The 23,674-nt window shown below is 35.5% G+C and overlaps 1 protein-coding gene across 1 annotated transcript in view; it reads left to right on the top strand.

Moving 5' to 3' along the window:
- The window catches only part of CTNNA3 (catenin alpha 3), a 1,728,069-nt gene that overhangs the window by 1,644,883 nt on the left and 59,512 nt on the right, over positions 1-23,674 (top strand). Inside the window, exon 17 of the mRNA XM_061197871.1 lies at positions 19,060-19,165. Within this exon, the coding sequence (XP_061053854.1) occupies positions 19,060-19,165 (106 nt within the window). The remainder of the gene's footprint in view (positions 1-19,059; positions 19,166-23,674) is intronic.

Consider the following 23,674-nt stretch of genomic DNA (forward strand, 5'->3'; position numbering starts at 1 on the left):
TTTAGTTCCTACTGAAGGTTGAAACAGAAAAGTTACTGTTTCTCTTCCTCACTTCTCTTCTCTCTTCCTCCCTCCCTCCCTTTCCACAAAGCCACCAGCCTTCCACAGCTTCTTTTGCAAAATGTCAATTCTGACACCTTAGCTCTTCATGGAAACTCGGTCTTAAGCCTTTTACGATTTCTCCCTTTGTTAGCTGCTGTCTGTCACTGTGATTAACTGAGAGGGCTCAGTTTGCTCTTCCAACATTTATGCTGTCTTCTCTCTGTAGTGGAGGTGAGTTTTGACAAGAACACTGTGGAACACGTTCTTCTCCAGATCTACCTCAATCATGACTGTGGCATTAGGTGTTTTTCCACTTATTTCTTTTCTTCCTCCCTAGTTTGGGTTTAATTAGCAACCTTATTCATTCCTACTTTCATATAAAGAAAAGTTTTCTTCTTCTTCCTCTTTGTTTATTGTGTTTAATTTTTTAAATGTCCTTTTTCTTCCTCCGTATTCTAGAATGTATTTATCAGAACATACAATGGTGTCTTAACAAACATGCCAAATATCTGAACCTAATACTTCATTCTTGTAGGAAGTGCCTTCTGTGTTGCTCCAGACAGCAGAGCTAGGGCTAGTGTGAGGAATTCAGCAGATTTTTTGCTCAGTTTAAATAAATAGCTAACAGTTAAAGCTGCCAATCTCACACACACACAAAAAAATCCATCCCTAGGAGTTATGGGCTCCCATGTGGAAATATGAGGTCATGAAAGTTGATAACTATTAGGCTTGGAGGTGGTAGGAATTATTTCCATAGTTGAGAGAACCCAGACTAATTAGCCAGCAAGTTCCCATTCAACTATTAGTTTCTATAATTGTATAGTTCAAAGGCATTTGTGATTATAAAGTATTATGATTCATGTCCACTCTGATTAGCTATTTTTCATTCACTTGTCTCATTTTACTTAGTTTTATCCTTAAATATCATTATGTGTGGTTTATTGTACTTATTGAAGAAAGAAATTAGCTCCTTTGGAAATACTCTGTGGATCACTTTCACAACTTCAGCTAGACTTTAAAATGTAAAAATTATATCTTTTTTCTTATCTACATTCAATTTTTGTTACATACTTTCTCCTGTCGATTTCCAATCTTATTACAGATTACTTCTTCAGCTAATACTCCCTGCTGCTCCAACCAAGTATTTTATCATATTACTCAGTTTTATTTTCATCTTACTGCTACCCACTTGAAACGATCTTATTATTTTACATGTTTATTTCTTAACTGTGTTCCCTATTAGATTTTAAGCTTCAAGAATCCAAATGCCCAGGAACAATTCTGGTCTATGGTTATCTTTAATGAATAAATTCAGGATAAACAAATGATCGAATGAACTCTGTTTCTACTTTTACATTCATGAAGCTTAAGATATAACAAGGAAGACAGCCTTGTTCAAATGGTCCTCCTGTTGGAGTGACATTTCCATTCAGTCACTCTGTGTTACAGAGAACAGGAGCCATGCCTTATTCATCTTTCTGTCTGTCATATTGCCTAACAAAGCACCTCACACATAATCAATAATCAGTAATTATTTGTCAAATGTATGAGTAATTAACACCCTTCATGGAACTGAAATAACTTTTCATAAGGAGTCTTAGAAAACTGGAATAGTTCATGATTAGACACAGGAGAAAGAGAGGATGTATTTTTTTTGGTCCCCAAGGAGAATAAAAAAAACTGGCAACCTTGAATAGCATAAGCATAGAGAAAGAATCAGAAACATCAGGTTGGATGATCCCCTGTTCTGCCAATTCTTTAATGTGTAAACTTGATTGAGCCACTAGCTTACATGAACATCAGTATTTTTTTTTTTTGTAATTGGGGCTGATAAGCATTGTTATTACTATACTGCAGGTTTATTCCATATATCAAAATTAAATAATCTGTAGAAATTGGCTTTTTAGTTTAGAAAATGCCATACAATTGAAACTTACTATTATGGGTAACATTAAAACTTCTGTGAAATCAAGGCTTAGCAATCTGTTTAATCAACAAGTAAAACTAGCAGATGTATTCATTTTTAACTAACAGAGAAATGTGGGGGGGGGGGAATAGAAGAGAAATTTCACTGATAATGAACTATCAGAAAAAGAAAGCAAGAAAACAGTCATATTTTAAAATTGCATCAAGAAGAATAAAATACCTGGGAATAAACTCAAAGAGGTGAAAGACCTATACTCTGAAAACTATTAAACATTGATGAAGGAATTTGAAGATGATATAGAGAAATGGAAAGATATCTTATGTCTATGGATTGGAAAAATTTATATTGTTAAAATGTCTGTACTACCCAAAGCCACCTACAGATTTAATGCAATCCCCTTTCAAAATACCCAGGACATTTTTCACAGAACTAGAACAAATAATTCTGTTATTTCTATGGAACCACAAAAGACCCCAAACTGCCAAAGCAATCTTAAGAAAAAAGAACAAAGCTGGAGGTATCACATGCCCTGACTTCAGACTATACTGCAAAGCTATAGTAATCAAAACAGCATGGTACTGGCACAAAAACAGACACAGAGATCAATGGAGCAAAATAGAGAGCCCAGAAATAAATCCACACACTTATGTTCAATTAATCTACAACAAAGAGGGCAAGAATATACATTGGAGAAATGAAAGTCTCTTAAATATTTAAGTGTTACTTGGAAAACTGGACAACTACATGTAAAAGAATGAAATTGTCAATATAAAAATTATCATATCATGTACAAGATAAACTCAAAATAGATTAAAGACCTAAATGTAAGATCTGAAACTATAAAACTCCTAGAAGAAAACATAGAACACTCTGACATAAATTGTAGCAATTTTTTTTTCTTTTTTTGCTCTGTCTCCTAAGGCAAAAGAAACAAAAGCAAAAATAAATAAAGGAGACCTAATTAAACTTTCAAATTTTTTGCACAGCAAAGGAAACCATGAACAAAATGAAAAGACACCCTACTGAATGGGAAAAAAATATTTGCAAATCATATGACCGATACGGGGTTAATATTCAAAATATATAAACGACCCATACAACTCAATATCAAAAAATTAACAACCCAATTACAAAATGAACAGAAGACCTGAATAGACATTTTTCTGAAGAAAATATACAGATGGCCAACAGGCATATAAAAATATCTCAACATCTCTATCAGAGAAATGCAAATCAAAACCACAATGAGGTTACCTCACACCTGTCAAAATGGTTATCATGAAAACGTCTACAAATAACAAATGCTGGCGAGGATGTGAAGATAAGGGAATCTCAGTACATTGTTGGTGGAAATGTACATTGGTATAGCCACTGTGGAAAACAATTTGAAGTTTCCTCGAAAAAGTAAAAATAGAACTACCATATGATCCAGCAATTTCACTCCTGGGTATATATCCAAAGAAAATGAAAACACTAATTTGAAAAGATACATGCACCCCAATGTTCATAGCAGCATTAGGTACAGTAGCCAATATATGGAAGCAATCTCAGTGTCCATCAACATATGAATAGATAAGGAAGATGTGGCGCATACACACACACACACACACACACAATGGAATATTATTCAGCCATAAAAATAAATGAAATTCTGCCATTTGTGACATCATGGATGGACCTAGAGAGTATTATGCTTACTGAAAAAAGTCAGATAGAGAAAGAGAAATACTGTTTGCTCTTACTTATATGTGGAATCTAAAAAAATGAAACAAAAGAATGTATATAACAAAACAAACAGACTCATAGATACAGAAAACAAACTAGTGGCTACCAGTATGGAGACAGAAGGGGGAGGGGCATGATGGGGGTAGTGGATTAAGATACAAACTACTCTGTATAAAATAGATAAGCAACAAGAATATATTGTACAGCACAGGGAAATATAGCCATTATTTTGTAATAACTTTAAATGGAGTATATTCTATAAAAATATTGAATCAATATGTTATATACCTGAAACTAATACAATACTGTAAATCTACTATATTAAAAACAAACAAACAAACAAACAAAAAAAGAACCAGTAAGAGAGAAAGTATTAGTACCTGATGGGGATTTGTGAGTGGCAACCATGGTGATTATGTTGTCTGAGATTCCTAAATTGGGGCTTCATCCATTTCAAAGCAATAGACTGTGTGAAGTCACAGACGAAATAGAGATGTATGTTTCTATCAAACAGAATATTAGCCAAAACAAAGTGTCATCCCATATAAATGGATAAGTGAGTCCAATGGTCAGAGACATTATGTCATGAAGCTAATTATTGTTAAAATAGAAACTGTAGCAAAGATATATGCTAGTGCTTACTAAGAATCTCTTCTCAGGTAGTTGATATGAAATTTTATTTCCAAGAGACAGACTACAGCAGGAGGCCCCCTTCTGGTAGCAGGGTATGGCCATCAGAATCCTCAGTATAAGCAGCAGTTTAAATGACTTGACTCCCCTTTACTTTTGTCCCATTAGGCCCAGCTGAAACCTCTGCAATTCCACCAGCCTGGCCTGGCACACTTTCTCCACAGTTAGTTATCATGTGCATGGCTTAATGGAGGGAACATAACCTTTGAAAAGAAAATTAAATCATTAATCTCACTTTGGTGATCCGAGTCGTCTAAGTATGTGGAAAACTATAAAGGATGCCATGCTCATCTCTCAGAAAACAGAGCAGAACCTAGAGTTTTCAGCCCTTCAGGTATTTGCCATGTTTCCAGAAAATGTAGCTGTGTTTAAAAAATAAGTTGGTCTTTAGTTCCTTGAGTTTTTTTTCCTATTTATAATAGTGTTTTCTGGGTTTCAGTTTTGAATTCACCCTTCACCTTTAGTTCTTTGCTGCTCTAAAAAGTTCCTAAAAATAATTCTTGTTGTCTTTACTATAGCATCTGTGCTCATAGGAATAAACAGTTTTTAGTTGTTCTGTAACTTACATAATGATTCCTTCTTTAATATCCCGTATCTAAAATTAGGAGAATTAAAAACATGTCCTTCTGGTTATTCATAGTTTCTATTTGGAATTAATTTAGAAAAGGAGAAGGAAGATATGTTATAGATGTGTATAATATGTTGAATGTACATGCATGCACATTAAAAAATTTAGAATAAAACTGTCTTAGGATAATCATCCATTGCCTAATTTAAGTTATTCAAAGATAGTTATCCACTGTGAATTTGACATTTACTTTGAACCTTTTAAAAAATACCTTTTTTAAATTTCTAGCTCCTCTCTTGCATTCCTTCTAGTAATCTATTGTTTGATAATACCTAATAGAGGCAAGAATATAAAAGTCAAAATTATAAAGTTTATTTGCGACTAGGGTAAGGGGATTGATTAACTTATCTCTTAAAACGTGTATTTTTGGAAGAACTACGATATGTAAGTCCATGGCTGGTCTCCTCAGTGCTCTTCCTGCCTTCAGGTGCTCGAGGAAACCCAAACATGAATCATCCATTGACTGTTCTCCCAATAACTTAGAGACTAGTTCAAGAGCGAAAACATGTATATGTACATAACTCTAAGGTAGAAAGGGTTGAAGAACCTAAGAGAGGTGCAGGCAAGATGGTAGGAATGTTCAGAGGAACAAAATATTTATCTCCTGCTTTGGGCAACAGGAAAGGTTTTATGGAAAAGATAACATTTGAGCTACACCTTTAAATAGTAATGTCCAAACTCGTGCTGTGAGATATTCTATTGGGAAGGGAGAAGAAAATATTTGAAATTTTATTTGTTTGCAATCAAACACATAAGAATTGTATTCTTTTTTGTTGTTGTTGTTGTTTTTTAACATCTTTATTGGAGTATAATTGCTTTACAATGGTGTGTTAGTTTCTGCTTTATAACAAAGTGAATCAGTTATACATATACATATGTCCCCATATCTCTTCCCTCTTGCATCTCCTTCCCTCCCACCCTCCCTATCCCACCCCTCTAGGTGGTCACAAAGCACCAAGCTGATCTCCCTGTGCTATGCAGCTGCTTCCCACTAGCTATCTATTTTATGTTTGGTAGTGTATATATGTCCATGCCACTCTCTCACTTTGTTCCAGCTTGCCCTTCCCTCTCCCCATATCCTCAAGTCCATTCTCTAGTAGGTCTGCATCTTTATTCCTGTCTTGCCCCTGGGTTCTTCTGACCATTTTTTTTCTTTTTTTTTTTTTTAGATTCCATATATATGTGTTAGCATACGGTATTTGTTTTTCTCTTTCTGACTTAATTCACTCCGTATGACAGTCTCTAGGTCCATCCACCTCACTACAAATAACTCAGTTTCATTCCTTTTTATGGCTGAGTAATATTCCATTGTATATATGTGCCATATCTTCTTTATCCATTCATCTGTTGATAGACACTTAGGTTGCTTCCATATCCTGGCTATTGTAAATAGAGCTGCAATGAACATTTTGGTACATGACTCTTTTTGAATTATGGTTTTCTCAGAGTATATGCCCAGTAGTGGGATTGCTGGGTTGTATGGTAGTTCTATTTGTAGTTTTTTAAGGAACCTCCATACTGTTCTCCATAGTGGCTGTAACAATTTACATTCCCACCAACAGTGCAAGAGGGTTCCCTTTTCTCCACACCCTCTCCAGCATTTATTGTTTGTAGATTTTTTGATGATGGCCATTCTGACCGGTGTGAGATGATATCTCATTGTAGTTTTGATTTGCATTTCTCTAATGATTAATGATGTTGAGCATCCTTTCATGTGTTTGTTGGCAATCTGTATATCTTCTTTGGAGAAATGTCTATTTAGGTCTTCTGCCCATTTTGGTTTGGGCTGATATTGAGCTGCATGAGTTGCTTGCATGTTTTGGAGATGAATCCTTTGTCAGTTGCTTCATTTGCAAATATTTTCTCCCATTCTGAGGGTTGTCTTTTGCATTCCTATACACTAATGATGAAAAATCTGAAAGTGAAATTAAGAACACACTCCCATTTGCCAATGCAAGAAAAAGAATAAAATATCTAGGAATAAACCTACCTAAGGAGACAAAAGACCTGTATGCAGAAAATTATAAGACACTGATGAAAGAAATTAAAGATGATACAAACAGATGGAGAGATATACCATGTTCTTGGATTGGAAGAATCAACATTGTGAAAATGACTCTGCTACCCAAAGCAATCTACAGATTCAATGCAATCCCTATCAAACTACCACTGGCAGTTTTCACAGGACTAGAACAAAAAATTTCACAATTTGCATGGAAACACAAAAGATCCCGAATAGCCAAAGCAAACTTGAGAAAGAAAAACGGAGCTGGAGGAATCAGGCTCCCTGACTTCAGACTATACTACAAAGCTACAGTAATCAAGACAGTATGGTACTGGCACAAAAACAGAAATATAGATCAATGGAACAGGATAGAAAGCCCAGAGATAAACCCATGCACATATGGTCACCTTATCTTTGATAAAGGAGGCAAGAATATACAGTGGAGAAAAGACAGCCTCTTCAATAAGTGGTGCTGGGAAAACTGGACAGCTACATGTAAAAGAATGAAATTAGAACACTCCTTAACACCATACACAAATAAACTCAAAATGGATTAAAGACCTACATGTAAGGCCAGACACTATAAAACTCTTAGAGGAAAACATAGGCAGAACACTCTATGACATCAATCACAGCAAGATCCTTTTGACCCACCTCCTAGAGAAATGAAAATAAAAACACAAATAAACAAATGGGACCTAATGAAACTTAAAAGCTTTTGCACAGCAAAGGAAACCATAAACAAGACGAAAAGAATTGTATTCTTAACAATATTTAATATATGACTGACACTGGTACTGCCCTGCATATCTCAGGCAAGAGATTTCAACGGCCTAGAAGGACTGATTATGGTGCCTTCACTTGTTCAGTAGCTTTCAACATATCACAATTAATGTACCTGGTTAACTGGATTTATGAATTGCATTATCTAGTTTTAACTAAGCTAACCTAACCTTCATTAAATAGGATACTTTGCTTTAAAATTTTCAGAAAAAACAAACAAACCAAAAAAAACAAACAAACAAACAAAATGAAAACATGAGGATCATTAGAAGACAAGCTCAAACAAAAAACAAGGTGTCAGAGTTAACAATTCTCTATTCCTAGAAGGAGTTATTGGTGAGCCATATTACAAAGGAAGATCAATGATGATCTAATCAAAACTGACAAGAACTGGACTAATAAAATTAATTATCAAGAAGACTGCTTGAATTATGGATTTACATTCCCTAATACTCATGTTAAATTTCTCTTTAAGGGAATATTGCATCTTGAGATTGTTTTAATGACATTATCATTAGCAAGATATTTAAAATAGTTTCTTTTATCTTTAATTGATCTCTTTACAATTTACATTTCTTTATATGTTTTGTAATATACATAATTTATTACCACAGTAGTACACACGTTACCTAAATAAATAACATATATAGGAGATGAAGGTAAAACACGTGTTATTCTGTGCTTGACAGTGTAGGATGCATAAAGGCCCCAAAGCAACCTATTTGGCTATGAATATGAATGTTTTGCTGATTAAAACACCAGAAGATCAATATGAAGAGGCCTTCAGAATGCCAGCTCCTAGCATAAGCATATTTGCCTTCTTGGAGCTAATCCCATGGAACAGGCACAATCTTAATGATTTTAGCCTCTGGGAAGGTGTCATTTTTTTTCCAACGGGGGGGTAGATAAAAGTTATTCAGCACCAGAGTCTAAGCCATAGAAATGAATTTTATGAGCTTCCTCTTGAGAGGTGCAAATTTGGCTTTTATTCAGAGTAACCATCCTATCATGTGGCCATTGATTTTCTCATTTCCTATTCTTTTCTTGCTAAATAACCCCCACACTTAATTGGAGTCCCAGTGTCTCACATTTCAAAGAACATTTTCAAAAAAGAAACACTGGGGTTTGGAGAAGAGTTCTAGGCCGGAGAAAAGGCAGCTATCTGAGTCAAGTTTGATATGCTCACATGCCATCATTAAAGTTTTCGAAAGAATTTCAGGAAACATTTGAGGCCTATTTTCAGAAAGAGAGAATTGGCAGGCCTTGAATGAAATAGACCCCCTGTAGAAAAGGGCGGAGGAGGTGTGTGCTAGGATACATCCTGGCACCATGGCCCAAGGCAAACTGCTGGGGCAGCACCAAAGCACTCACACCTAACAAAGATCAACACGATCTAAGAAAGTTACAAAAGAAAAAGGAAGGAAGGAAAAAGAAAAATCTCAGCCCTGACTTTTCTTTCCGATGTGTTTCTATTGTAATTTTGGTTTAATCGGAAATAAATTATTAAGTATACAATTCTAAACTAGGTTATGGTCCTTTATATGTATTACAGTCTGATATCACCATGTGACCCTCTAGACAGAGCCATACAGTATAAAAGCAGGTCCAAATACCTGGGTATGGTATGAGTTTATTTTATCCCCAAGGCAAGAGATTTTTAGGGCAAAGGCTGGCACCTACAGACAAGAGGGTGGATCACACAGCTGGGCATAATACTGGATGACTACTATTTTACAATAATATTGTTTTAACTTTTACTTGAGGAGGCATTACATATGTTGTCTCACATAGCATTAGCTAAATAGTTGAATATTAGACCAGATAAGGGCGAGAAAGTAAAAAATAATGTGTTTGTCTAAACTAGCACTGATTATTTCATTCAAGTTTTAAAATCATACCCTTTACTTAAATAGAAATCAGCTTTGGGTCACTGTACAATAAAATAATTCAATATAGCAAATCAATGGAGAGCAGCAATAGGGACACATTAACAAAAAGACTAGCTACAGAAATCAGTATATCTCAAGTCATACTCAATCTGAATGAGCCCAATGAAAATGGTAGGCCTTATAGTGTCCTAATATTTAATAAACTGCAGCTATATCTGACTAGACTAGGGGAGGGAGGGCATGCCAAAAATTTACTGGCAGTTTTTATCATCTCCAAAACATCAAGATCAGATACTGGTGGCAAGCCAGACTCTTGAACCCCCTCTGTACTCAATCTATTAGCTGTGATAAGCCTTTACTAAGTTAGTGGCCTTTTCACCCCCTGTATGTTTCTTCAACTGGACCTTAGGATAACACTGGACCATGACCAGATTTAGAAGTGAGTTGGTATGTTGGTTTTAAGAAGGTCTAAATGTCGAATAATAAAAGCTAAATTATATTATTTTCATAAATTGAAAATGATTATTTTCTGAGCCCAAAAATTTGGTCTGATATTAAAGGAACAAGAGCAGCCCGTATATCACAGTGGTTTAAGGGGAAGCTGGAAAAAGCGCCCAGGCTCTGTAAGAGATCGTGTACATGATTAATGCTGAGGCCACTGCCAACAGGAAAAAGAGGGACTGCCACAGTCGGAGAGTGTGATTGTATTTACAGTGCATTGGCTTTGGTTAATGTGTGTGCTCAGAGAAGTAATGTATAGAGGGCAAGAAAAGACCTGTTTTCAAATATTGGTGCTGAGTATGGATTTTCCATTATGTCCTGAGAAAGTATCGATGAATAATGACATACAGTCTTATTTTTTGGTGGTGGTGGGGTTTGCTGCTGTTGGAGGGGTACTTTCCCATGAATGAGGGAACGTACAAACGGATTTCCTTGTCAATTTTCACCCCCCATGTGAGTCTGGAGAGCCACCACTGAGACGTTTATCCCTTATTTCACAGTTTCTTAACCAGTTGCTTCCAAGAGTTTTCTTAAATGATTGCAACCATAGTGTCCCTAAATGACCCCTTTAAGTAAGCAGCAGGTATACTTTTTGAATGTCTTATGAAAACAAGTTTCAGAGTTTTCAAGGCCTGTAGGTCCAAAAGAAAAAAATGAATATTTATAATAATCATCTGAAAAACGTTCCCCATCTCCCCCAGAAGAGGACTTCTCCTCTCGCTTTGCCCCATGTTAGACCTTGACATGCTTTCAGGCAGTGGTTGTGTGTGTTTCACGGGCAGCCCCAGGAGGAGAGAGAGGCACGCTAAAATCACTGTGTGCTGGATGGGGAAAGAGCAGCAACAGGCACAAAACTAGTCTCTCTGGGTAACTCTGGTTTTCCCAGATCTTCAGATTTCTTCAGGCCCCACCCTTTGATATGAATTGTAAGGCAAGGAATATACAGCTAGCAAACCATTAAGCACCAAGAACCTGAAACTTTCGCTGGCAGTTGTAAAAATAAAGAACTAGCGAGCTGCAGAAGCAAACACCAGAGTGCTGTCAATCTGTTCAGGCTGGTTTGGTCTAAGTCCAGGAAAGCCAGTAGTTCCCTCACAGGAGCCAACTCTGACTACTTGTTCGTGACTCTTGAGGATTATGGCAGCCTGAATAATGGCTCTCCAAGGTGTCTACCTCCTGATCCTCAGAAGCTGTGACTATTACCTTCTATGGCAAAAGAGACTTTGTACATGTAATTACATTAGGGATATTGAGATGGGAAAATTATCCTGGGTTATCTGGGTGGGCCTGATGTAATCACAGAGGTCCTCACGAGAAGGAGCAAGAAATGAGAAAGGAGAAGGCCATCGATGTGATGACAGGCAGCAATTGCAGTGATGTGCTCAGAAGACAGAGGAAGGAGCCACAGCTCAGGGACACAGGTGCCCACTAGACGCTGAAAAAGGCAAAGGAATGGATTCTGCCCTCAGAGCCTCCAGAAGGAACCAGCCCTGCCAAGCCCTTACCTTTTAGCCTGGTGAAAATTCTTTGGAACTTCTGACCTCTAGAACTGTACAATGATATTTGTGTTGTGTTAAGCCACTGAGTTTGTGACAATTCGTTACAGCAGCAGTAGGAAATGAATAAAATGACTCTTCCTGAAGAAAGATTAAGAGGACAATTGATTAAATATAGAGGGAGCCGTGAGAATCAGCAGCCATGCAACTACCAACTATAGTTTTCTCTTTCGGTTGATACAGGCATTTCCTTGCCATTGGAAAAGTGGTTGATAGTGACAGTGTTTCTTAGATGTCTATGATCTTTAGGTGAGATAGTAAAACAGCTTATTTTATTGCTCAAAAATTGGGCTGAGTTCACTAGAAAAAACTTAGACTTATACACCACCATTTTCAACAGTGCTGCAGTTCTCAAATGAACATTAATGGCTTCATTTTTGGTTCTAGCAAACTTCTGATGGTCAATCATGGGCCCCCATCACTGGGCTACATCTCTCTCTGAACCAAAACTCAAAAATCCAGTTGAGAGGGAAAAAAACAATCGTGATTTTCTTTTTCCCTACATATACCTTCTTTCAGCCCCAAGTAGAATGGAAAAAAAAAGGGAGAAAGAGAAAGATAAATGTTAGGTTACTGATAAAAAACATTCATCGAAAAAGAGGTTATTTATTTCATAACCCTTGGGAATGTTCAGATAGATGGATAATGATGCTTTAATAGGACCCCACTCAGGACAATGGCTAAGAATCTCTGCTCTTGTATATTTCTTTGCAGTATATGAAACATTCCACTGATTCAGAGCTATCCATTGAATTTCAGTGTTTCAAGATGCATACTGACAGAAAACTTATGACAGTTTCCATCTACATGATTTCTTTTTAATTGGCTCTGAAAGTACCAATGACTTAAACTCCTTGCTTTTACCAACTGATATTCATATAGCTTGGAGAAAAGTTAAGGGACTTTGAGCTTCTAAGCTTTTGATTCTTGTTTATAGGACAAAGATAATAGATTCTAGGAGCAGAATGAGCATGTAAGGCTGCATAAATTGTGATATGCACAATTATGGGACCATCCATGATATGCATGGCAACTCCTAAATTTGTGCAGTGAACAACCTGCACAACACTATGCAGCAATGCCGGGTATGAGAAAACTGAGTAACTGAACAGTGTCGGGAACATAGTAAGCACACAAAAAGTTCTATATGCTTTCAGTACAAAATTACATAGGAAAATAGTAAAATCTTCACACTTAGGAAGAACTGAAGAAGGTTGTCTATCTGTTTTACTGAAGACAAAAAGAAGAACGTCTGGCTAGGTGACCTCTTCTTCGCCTACAACTTGGAAACAAATGAACTTTGCTAAATAAGGTCTATCCCTATATAATTATATAGAATTATAATTAAAGAATTCTAATTCTTCTGCTTCCACCTAGATGTTTAGCGTTTTTGGTTCTTTAAGGGTATTCCATGAAATCTCCTCCAAATTTTACAATCTGTCTAGGATTTGAAACAACACTAACAGGTGGAGAGTAAATTAGAAAATTTGAGAGTTAAGAATAGACAAAAGATTTATGTCTCAGTGTTCTTTTAGAAAATTAGTTTTTACATTTGAGGAAGGGAATTCCTACTTCAAACACACACACACACACACACACACACACTCGTGCATGCACACAGAGCCCATATACACACAAACAACCACTGCAGCAGCAACAATAATAATATTAAAATAATATTAATAACTTTAAAAGTATTCTCCCCAGGCTGATCCCCCAAAAGATCTCTAAAATAAGCCCTATCCTTGTTTCATAAACAAACACAACATTGAACATGAAAGGCTATTATCACCATGCACAAAGTAAACTTATGTAATTTTTATTTTTAATAATAAACCATCTACATAGTGACAATTTCAAAACAAAAGATAGAATTGGTCTTCTGCCCAGGCAAAGTACATCTCCTATAATTTCAGCTGTATTGGTGAAGAGACTTGGGAATTTCCCAATTTTTCCCCACCTACTTGGTGACATCCAAAATTCCCTTCACAGGGGAGCACACACTTTTGCTGCTAAAACGACAAAAGAAAATATAGGATTTTAGCACCTCTGGGACTGTATATAGAGGAAATGCTATGAGTTCATAAAACGCTGTTTTCTTTTCTTCCTGTGCCCAGATAGAATACTTCTTCCAGCTTTCTTTGCAGTTACATGACTCTATGTGTCTGGATTCTGGACTACGGGCGGGAGTGATGTGTTCTAATTCTTATCCTGATCCCTAAAATTTCCCATGAGATCCTCACTCATTTTCCGTGTCAGGTGTCTGGATGCAGTGAATCCTTCTGAGGGCTGTGGAGCCTTAGAGGTTAGGTTATCTTATAATGAGAAGGAGCCTGAGTTCTTAAATGACTGTGTGGTACGTGACCCATCACCCACAATCCACCTTGACTGTGATGTGAGAGAGGAATGACCTTTATTGGGTTAAGCCCTTAAGATATTTTTATGTTGTTCTTATAGCAGCCAGGCTACTCTGAATAATACGGAATGAGAGGAGCCGAAATGAAAAAATATACATATGCAATGTTCAGACAATATTTTCCCTCTTTCATGGGGCAACACCTTTTTCAGACTTGAATCTCAAAGATTCCTCAGGATACTAATTACTCATCATGGTTGTTAGCTGATAACTCACTAGCTTATTTTACAAGGACTTTTATAGGGGCCTCAAAACTTGAGAATGACACTTCACAAGAGAAAGTAACACCCAGAGGGAGAGAGTTGCCTAATTCAAGTTTCATGTTTCAATAGTACAGAAACAGTATGTCCTTGCTTGAGTCTGGCATCTCTCTTTATCTCATCATTTTCAGCTGCTTCCATGATAATTACTTTTTTCTTTTGTATCTGAAGTCAGAATTATAAGTGAGAGAATTCTGACAGTACCCTTGTAGAGCTAAATCATTAATCTTGGGACGTTTATAACACCAAAAAGACCTGGCATTAAATGTAATTCAACTCCTTAAAAGCAGTTAAAGAACAACCTTGAACAACAATAACAAGTACACACACACACAAAGTTTATAGGTATATATATATTTATTTTTTATTAGTAAAAGGATATTATGGACAAGGCTGTACAGAGTTATATTGTCAGCAGGTGTAAGAAGGAACTCAATTTAATTGTCAGTTCATATTGTCTGGCAAGTGCTATAAATATTAAATAAAAATTCAAAAGGTACATTTTTATAAAATATTTGTAAAGGGATTAGGAAAATAAAAAATAAAATTTGCTGAGCACCTAATGTGTGGCAAATATTGTGTAAAATACATGATTTTATGTATCCTTACCATGTGGCAAGTAACACAATTATTATTTCAACGAAGAGAAAATAAGCTCAGACCAACAAACTCATTCACCCGAGGCTACATGGCTAATAAGTATTAGGACGCAGACAAAATGTATTTCCCAAGTCCGTATTCATTTCACTCTACTTTATTGCAGCACTAAATTTGAGTGTTAGAATTAAATAACTATGTCTAAAGCTGAGATTCTCAGGTAAAAGTTCTATTTGTTGTATTATAAATAAAAATCAACATTCAATCTCTCATCCTAGTATGGCATTTATAGCGGTTGAGTTTTGAATTTAGTGATTAGAATCCAGGGAGAAAGGGAGAGGGAGGAAAGGTACCAAGAAAAGTAATAAAGAAAAGTTACAAGATCTCAAGAAAGAAATCTCAAAACCGTAGGCTACTGGTGCTATTTCAACACTTTGACGAGACTCAAAAAGCCTGTGTAATGTAGCACATTTTTATTTCATTGGGTCTGGGACACAGATTTGGTTTGTGTTCCTTGAGGGTGTTGTGTATGAGCAGGTCACTGCTGGGGGGCCTCCTTGCCACCTAGTGTCTAAATCTAACCCTCCTCTTTGCTCTCTATTGCATTCACAGTAACTCTCACCAGTGTCTAAGGAGATCTTTTTAAATATTTTAATGTCATCTTAGTATATTTTATTGGAAGTAGTGTAGAATAGTCATTAAAAGCAGGTTCTGTAGCTAGACTACCTGAGTTCAAATCCCATCTCTGATACCTAATCGCTGTGTAACTTGATAAAATATATATTTAATATCTCTCCCTCAGATTTCTCATCTGCAAGATAAGGATAATAATAATTCTAAACTCATAGGATTATTATAATGATCAAATTCATTTGTGTATGGGATAGTACCTAGCACATAGAAAATACTAAGTGTGTTAACTACTATTATGGACCATAATATATGCTATCATTGTTTTCATCTCTTAAGTTAACCACAATGTCATGAGACTTATTCTATAAAAATATAAAGGAGAAAAGGATTAAAGGGAAAGTTTTTGGTCATGAAAGGGGGAATAATATTACGTTATCAAAGATTTAGGGGCTACAAAGTGCAAAAGATATAAACAAGCCTTTTGTTTTATTTTTAATCAGTAGCAGAAAATACCAAGTCGTTTCAAAGATATTCTTTGTCCCTAAAAAGATAAAATAAGTCCCCGAAACTTATCTGACATTTTCTATTATCAAACCAGATCTCTAGTTAGTTGAGCTTTACTGATCAGCTGTATCATCTTCTTGCTTCTCGTGCTGATCAGGAGAAGGAAGGGAGGGGTGGATGCCAGAAATTGAGAGACGACAGGGAGAGTAGTGAGAATCACGGTTGGGGCAGTATCAAAAATGTCTGAGAGGATAGTGTTGTACCAATAAATCAAGTTTCAAAGGCATCCCTTTCACTTGTTAATAAAATTGTCTATGGCATCAACATCACTGGGTTATTTCAGCCTTTCTCATTATACCTTCTAAGCTCTAACTTAAGAGATTAACTGGCAGACTGTCTACTCCAGAGCTTGGTCTGCTCTCCTTTTTGAGGAGATAGATTATTATTGTAACCACTATTTATGAAAGATTTCTGGCCTCTGGTTTCCTTAAAATATTTTCAAAGTCTACCCGCTCCTCCTCTGGGTATCTTTCTCTGTAGGATCCAAACTCAATGATTTAAGACACAAGCTGCTGACAGAGATCCGGAGAACCCATTATGAAAATGAAGGCAGAAACAACCTTTGAATGTGTTTTCCAATTTAAAAAGCCTTCATTACCTAGCACATTTCAGGCTGAGAATGTTAAAAATTTATCATAGTTTCAGTAATTGCAGCTTCCTCTGGAACTTGGCATAATATGGACTCATTTGTAAAATGTATATTTTGTTTGGCACTCAGTAGGAAGCTTGCCAGGCAATACATTTAATTAGGAGCATGAGGAGAAGAGAATAATTGTAGTGTGTCGCAATATATTATTGTTACTTTTAAGTTCTATATGTGTTTAAGATAGTAGTCTCATAACAAGGTGTGTATTTAAAGCTAGAGGTAATTTCCTTTTCATCAGCCCAGGGTTTTTATATGGGGAAATATATTATTTTGAGGGGAAGGGTACATTAGCTACATCCCTTAGATAAAACTCTTTGTCCATTGTTTAAGCTAAGTGAGCATTAGCCACTCTCCGTAGTAACAAATTTTGTCCGTTGTTTAAGACCTTGAAAATTGATGCATTGCCTTTTGGGAGCTTGGACAGCTTTATTTAAGTTTAACTTTCTCTGGAGATGCATAGACATAATGAAATGCAGTGCCTGTCTTGAACATAACCATGTACATAACATCTAGTCCTGCCTGATGCGTAAAGTAAATTTGATAAGAGCAACTCAAAAAAAATTGTAATGATTAATGTTGATTTTTTTAGAAAAATTCAAAGCAACCTGTGTCAACAGATTCAAAGAGGAGAAGTATGGTGATAACCATCTACTGAGGCCAGGTTTTCATCCTCTTAGCCATGAGGTTCCATTTTTACAGGAAAACTTGCTTGTAATGTATTTGAGAGGCCCCATGAATAAAATGCAGTGAAAGGGCCTTTTTGACATATTAGTCACAAGTGATTTGATGTTCAGGTTTTCAGGTGTAGAATACTCTGATCATTTTCCTTTGCATGAATCCCTCTATCTTGTATTAGTATAGAATGATAGTCCCTACGTGAACAGAGATTTTTCTCTTAACAACACATCTTATTAGATTTAACATCAGGGCATCTACCCTCAAGACTGGTCCAAGATGTAAATAAGATATTGGACAAAGATTGTGTCCATTCCCCTTCTCTTCAACTCCACTGTATTTTGGCCTCTCACAATCTCCCTTTCCTCACCCTGACTGGCTTATTCCTTCTTCCCACCTTCCTCACTCTTCTTACTCCCGGCAAAGCATCAAAACAATTGCATTAGTGGGTGATTTCTTCAGGGTCCTATTCTCTGCTAGGAACAAGGAACAGAAACCACATAATTGGAATAGCCAGTGTGTCGATACTCAGTAGAGGGTTAGGAAGTGGACATAAAGGAATAAGGAGAGGAGCAGTTTTAGGTGGATGGAACATTTATATTCATTCAGGTCAGTTATTCATTTATTTTTGAGGAATGAGAAGACAGAAAAATATCTCCTTATCTTATCCCACTCCAACTATGTAAGAAGTGTACTTCTTTCTTAACTACATTGCAAATCCCTAAATAAACCTAACTTTTATTCCATGGCATTAGAAACCAAAATTATCTTAAAATAACAAGCACAAAAATAACAACTTATTGAATGCTTACTTTGTTTAAAACAATGTTGTGAGCACTTTGTGGAAATTAGATCATGCAGTCCCTAGAATGACTCCATGTGGTGGGTGCTCCTATTTCCTATCACTGGGAAACTGGGGCATAAAGTGGGTATCTATCTTGTTTGACTTACACAAATGGTAAGAAGCAGTCTGTTTGGGGAAATAGTCCAAGATAGTGTGACTCCAGATTCATACTCAACTACTCTGATATTACTATGAAATAATTGTGGAGGAGAGGTAATGTGATAAAAATAAAGTACAGTTAACCAAAAGACTGTAAAAAAAAAAAAAAAAAAAGATTAAAAATAGGAGGATTAACAGCATCCCTGCTAATCAAAGTACACTGTTGAACATATAAAATGTCCAAAATCTCATGTTTCCACCCAGAATGAAGAAAATACCTTTGCCTTCAGGGGTCTACATCCACCAAAAGTATCTCTGGGCTAAGGTTTATTGTACAAAATACATGGGAATGAAGACCAAATGGAGTCCATCTTCTTGGCAAAATATCCTGAATCTTAACAAAATAGGCCTTCTTTTTTTTTTTTTAATTTTTCATTTAATACTGGAATCTAATCATGGCCTGTTTAAAACTGAAGTATGTAAAACCAATGGCTTATACTTTGGGGTACAAATCTTGTGTGTATGTGTTTGTATCTTAGCATGAACCACTGCAACAAACATGTATTCTTTTATTTTAAGGGGAAAAGGACCACTGAAGCATACAACTGATGTGATCTATGCAGCTAAAATGATATCAGAATCAGGATCAAGGATGGACGTCCTTGCTCGGCAGATTGCCAACCAGGTGAGTTCTTTACAAATGGATGTGATGAAAGTTCATGGTAATTGCTCTCTGTCATTTGACATTGTTTAAAACAAAGTTGAATTTTTACTCTGTTGGATTGTTTTTTCCTAAATTATTATTGAATTATTTAAAAAATTTTTTGCATAATTAACACACAAGTAGTGGAAAATTTATTCTGAGGAAGATTATTTCTTGGTGCTTTATTATTACTACTATTATCATTATTATTATTATTTAGGGCTGGATTATTTTTAAGATTTTTGAGCTTCAAATATATTCAAATTATTCTAAATATCAGCTTTTTGAGTTTCAGATATACTCAAATTATTTTAATTGGCTGTAATACCCAATGTTAGTATTCTTTTTCTTAATATCTCAGATTTCTTATTTTTGCTCTTCAAAATTAGTGCTTTTCAAAAGTATGTTAGGTTTTCTGTGTAAACAATATGTCTGGCATTCTATGTAAAACTGTGAGACAAATAGTAATTAGTAGAATACTGGAATACTGAAGTGAAGATATAAAATGTAGGAAGTATTTAATCCTTATAGATGCTCTAAATGCTTGGTTTCCTTTCTTTAGATTTCTCATGTCCCTATTCCAGTTTTCTAAACAGCAGCTACTTTATTAGAGTTACCTTTTGCTTAACTTTAATTGAGAAATCTATCAGTTTCTTTAGTTAATGTACTGAGATATTCAATTACTATTTCAAACGGAGATATAGTATTCCTTTGCAGGTTTTACATTATTCAACTCCATAATACATATTTATCTATCTTTGGGGAAAAAAAACACTTGTCTTTTTGAATCTGAAACTACTTCATATCTTTTTTGTGCATATACTTTAAGAGAAACTTTATTAGGCTACTTATTATTATTTTATCTTTTTATCCTCTTTTTCTTGGAACCTGAGGAACTTTCTCTTATTAGATATTACATTTTTGGATCTAAGGGAAGAGAAATAAACAAGGAAAAATAATAACAGAGACAAATATTTCAAAACATTCTTGAATAGATATATATATTCACATATATGGTCATATATATTTTTTCAAGTTCTTGCTACTTTAAGCATTTTATTCATCTCTTTAGTATCCAGCATTTACAGTTAAAAACAAACTCTGTTCTAATATAATTCAAAATCTATTATGAATAAATGACTGAAGCCCAAATCTGCCCATGATTTTCTGTGTTTTAGAATTTTATTGCATTCACTTTTATGAGACAAAATAGTAGTAGGATAAATGAAACCATAATACATTAAACAGATTTATGTGTTCTAATAACTTTTTAAATACTTAATGATTCCTAGCAGTGTACTTGTTTATTTTAGAATGCACAGTTTTCAAAGTCCAAATAATTGTGTCACTTTGAAGTTGTCCTTTTCTTCTTGACTGATATTCTTCTTTAATTGGATTAGGTCACCTTGCAGTAGGTACTTCTATAACAAAGCTGTATTAAATTATGCTATTGTTTTTAACATTATTCACATTGCATGGAAGAAAGCAAAAGTATTGTCTCACTTCCATATAATTTTGACATTTTAAAAGAAGCTTAAAGAAACAGTCCCTGACTAATGAAGAATTATGGATGACTCTCTTTGGCCTTTTCCATTTTATATAGTGAAGTAGTTTCAAATGATATATTTAATTTTCATCTGAATAAATACGGTTCTGAAGAATCAGAATGGAATCACTTATTATAGTGATTATCTGGGAAGATTCTCTATGATTGTGCTTCGGATACTTTTTGATAGATTAACATAAAAAATTTAGACAAAAATAATTACTGAAATTGGTTGTGGAATACAATTGAATAATGTAAATAAGCAAGGCAATTTTTACAGTGTCAATGTATATTATGAAAAAACTCTGCCAGAACATTGGTTGCTTTTAATTTTGAACAATCTAATAGCTCAAAAAACTTTTAATAATTTTTATGCTTTCCAGTGTGCTTTTGGCTAGAGTGTCAGAAGATCAAACATCAATCAATTTTCAATTCTATCCAACATGGATTTGTGAAATATATATATAGTTGGCCAATTTAATTTCATTCTATAAAGTTTCAGAGTCAAAGTTCATATGTAGAGAGAATGAAATGAAATCAAATTGAGACTTCTAATTCTGCCTTCCTGGATTTTTTTTTTTAACCCTTCTTCCCTGTCTTGCTTTCTTGAACATATGTTTATCGTATATAACTACATACAATTTACTACTCTGGCATTACCATTAGGTAGCTAGGAAGAGATGAATGAAAGTCTTCTGTTGTAACATACAGAAGCATAATGTAAGCTTACTTGTCCCAATCACTCAACATCTCTTGGGTTTAGAATTACCTTGAGATGGTGTGGTAGATTTCATATGCCATCCAAGACCATGTTGTTTAAGTCCTATAGAACTCTGGTACAAATCCTGTCTCCATTAGCCAGTATATTCCTGAAGGTCAGGATGTTGTTAGTTATCACAATTCTTAAACATTTTCCTCACGAATAAAGAGAATGACAAGTTGGAGAAGTATGCTTCTTACAAATTTAGGATTTCAGACTCTTGGTACACATCTCTTTCTATTCTTTGACTCTTCACGGTAAATCATCATGTTAGCAGGTATTCTAAATTAGATGAACTGGAAAATACCTCACAAGGTAGGAATAATACACTGAAAGATCTCAATTAGTCACAGAAGCAACCTACCCCAAATAGAAAAGAGGTGAATAGGAAACAAAATAAAATTAACATCTGCTAAAGTGTTTTGTGCAAGAAGAGGACAAAATTGGACTTTCTAACCCCTGAGTGTTGTGTCTGAATCCTAATACTCCTTCACTGTAAATTTTCCAAAGCAAAGATATCCAGATTGTTGACTGGGTCCTCCCACCTAACCATAACAGGACACAATTAAAATGAATTTTCAGTGTTAAATACATTGAAAGCCAAAACTAATTTAAGAAAGATGACATTTAAAAAACAAGATAAAGAATTACAAGGCAAATCATACACAATGCACTCAACTATGAACAAAACAATCTCCAAGTGTAATTTATATTGATATTTTGACAAAATATTGTTGGTGGCTAGCCTGATTTGTATTGTTTCCTGCTGATGTTATGAGTAAAAAAAAAAAAATGTAATAAAACTACACTAAAAAGAAGCTTATAAAGCATTAATTATATCATTCTAACATGTCTCTTAAGAATATAACTTCTAGATGCATCTTGTGACAATATTTGTACTTTGACACAATTATTCGTCTGAAATTTATTTTGAACAGAGAATTTGATACCTAGATTTGTTATCCAGATTAATGAACCCCTACTTTACAAAAATGAATGCACAGCAGGTTCTCAAATTAAATAGGAATAGATAAAATACTGAAAATATTTTATCTGTTTGCATCCTTGAAGTAAGAGTTTCCTGTTAAAAGGCATGCTGCTTTACTATTTTTCTTTTTTATTGGGTCTTTGTCATTTTCCCATTGAAACAATATCTTAAATGCTTTGAGGGTGATTATATATTCAGTTTTATTTCATGTATGCAAAACTATAGCCCTAGGTACCCAGAATAAGGTGTTTTAGGGTCTAGGAAGAAGGGGCTATTTGGTGTAAGAGGGGAAGAGGAAAGATGAGGAAAGTTTCTCCTTACAGGTGGCTGGCTGACTTTAACCAAAAATTCCAAATAATCAAAATTTGTCTGAATTACCTTTCCACCATCCTTTCCATATCCATATTCTTTATACAGGGTAAAACATTTGTATAAGTTTATTTCAATCCAAGTAACTCTTCAGTTGACAAGTTTCAGGTTTCAGGGAGGGAGATGATGTGTTTTGAGTTTTAATCTAATACCTAGGGAAGTCAGTCCTTCTGAGAATTTCTCATGGAAGTCAGCATAAAGCAGAAAAGTAGGTTGGGCCAGAACTTTATACCTACTAAAGGAAAGGAGCTTTGATGAAGATGGAAAATATCTTTGTCTTTAATTTGCATTAGTGTTCAAAGGATATGTCACTGATAGCAGTCTCTCAATGATTGTATGTCCAAACCAAGTTGAAACTAAAAATGAATTTGAAGCAGTTCTTAAATTCAGAACTATTTTAGGGACTTCCCTGGTGGTCCAGTGGGTAAGACTCCATGCTCCCAATGCAGGGGGCCCAGCTTTGATCCCTGGTCAGGGAACTAGATCCGCATGCATGCTGCAACTAAGAGTCTTCATGCCGCAACTAAGAGTCTGCGTGCACAACTAAGAGACCTCACGCTGCAACTAAGACCCGGTACAACCAAAATAAATAAATACTTTTTAAAAAAAGACCATTTTAGGGACATCCCCGGTGGCGCAGTGGTTAAGAATCCGCCTGCCAATGCAGGGGACATGGGTTCGAGCCCTCGTCCAGGAAGATCCCACGTGCCATGGAGCAACTAAGCCTGTGCACCACAGCTACTGAGCCTGTGCTCTAGGGCGCGAGTGCCACAACTACTGAGCCTGCATGCCACAACTACCGAAGCCCGCGTGCCTAGAGCCCATGCT

This window comes from Eubalaena glacialis, chromosome 1 (genome assembly GCF_028564815.1).
Source record: "Eubalaena glacialis isolate mEubGla1 chromosome 1, mEubGla1.1.hap2.+ XY, whole genome shotgun sequence".
Classification (NCBI taxonomy): Eukaryota; Metazoa; Chordata; class Mammalia; order Artiodactyla; family Balaenidae; genus Eubalaena; species Eubalaena glacialis.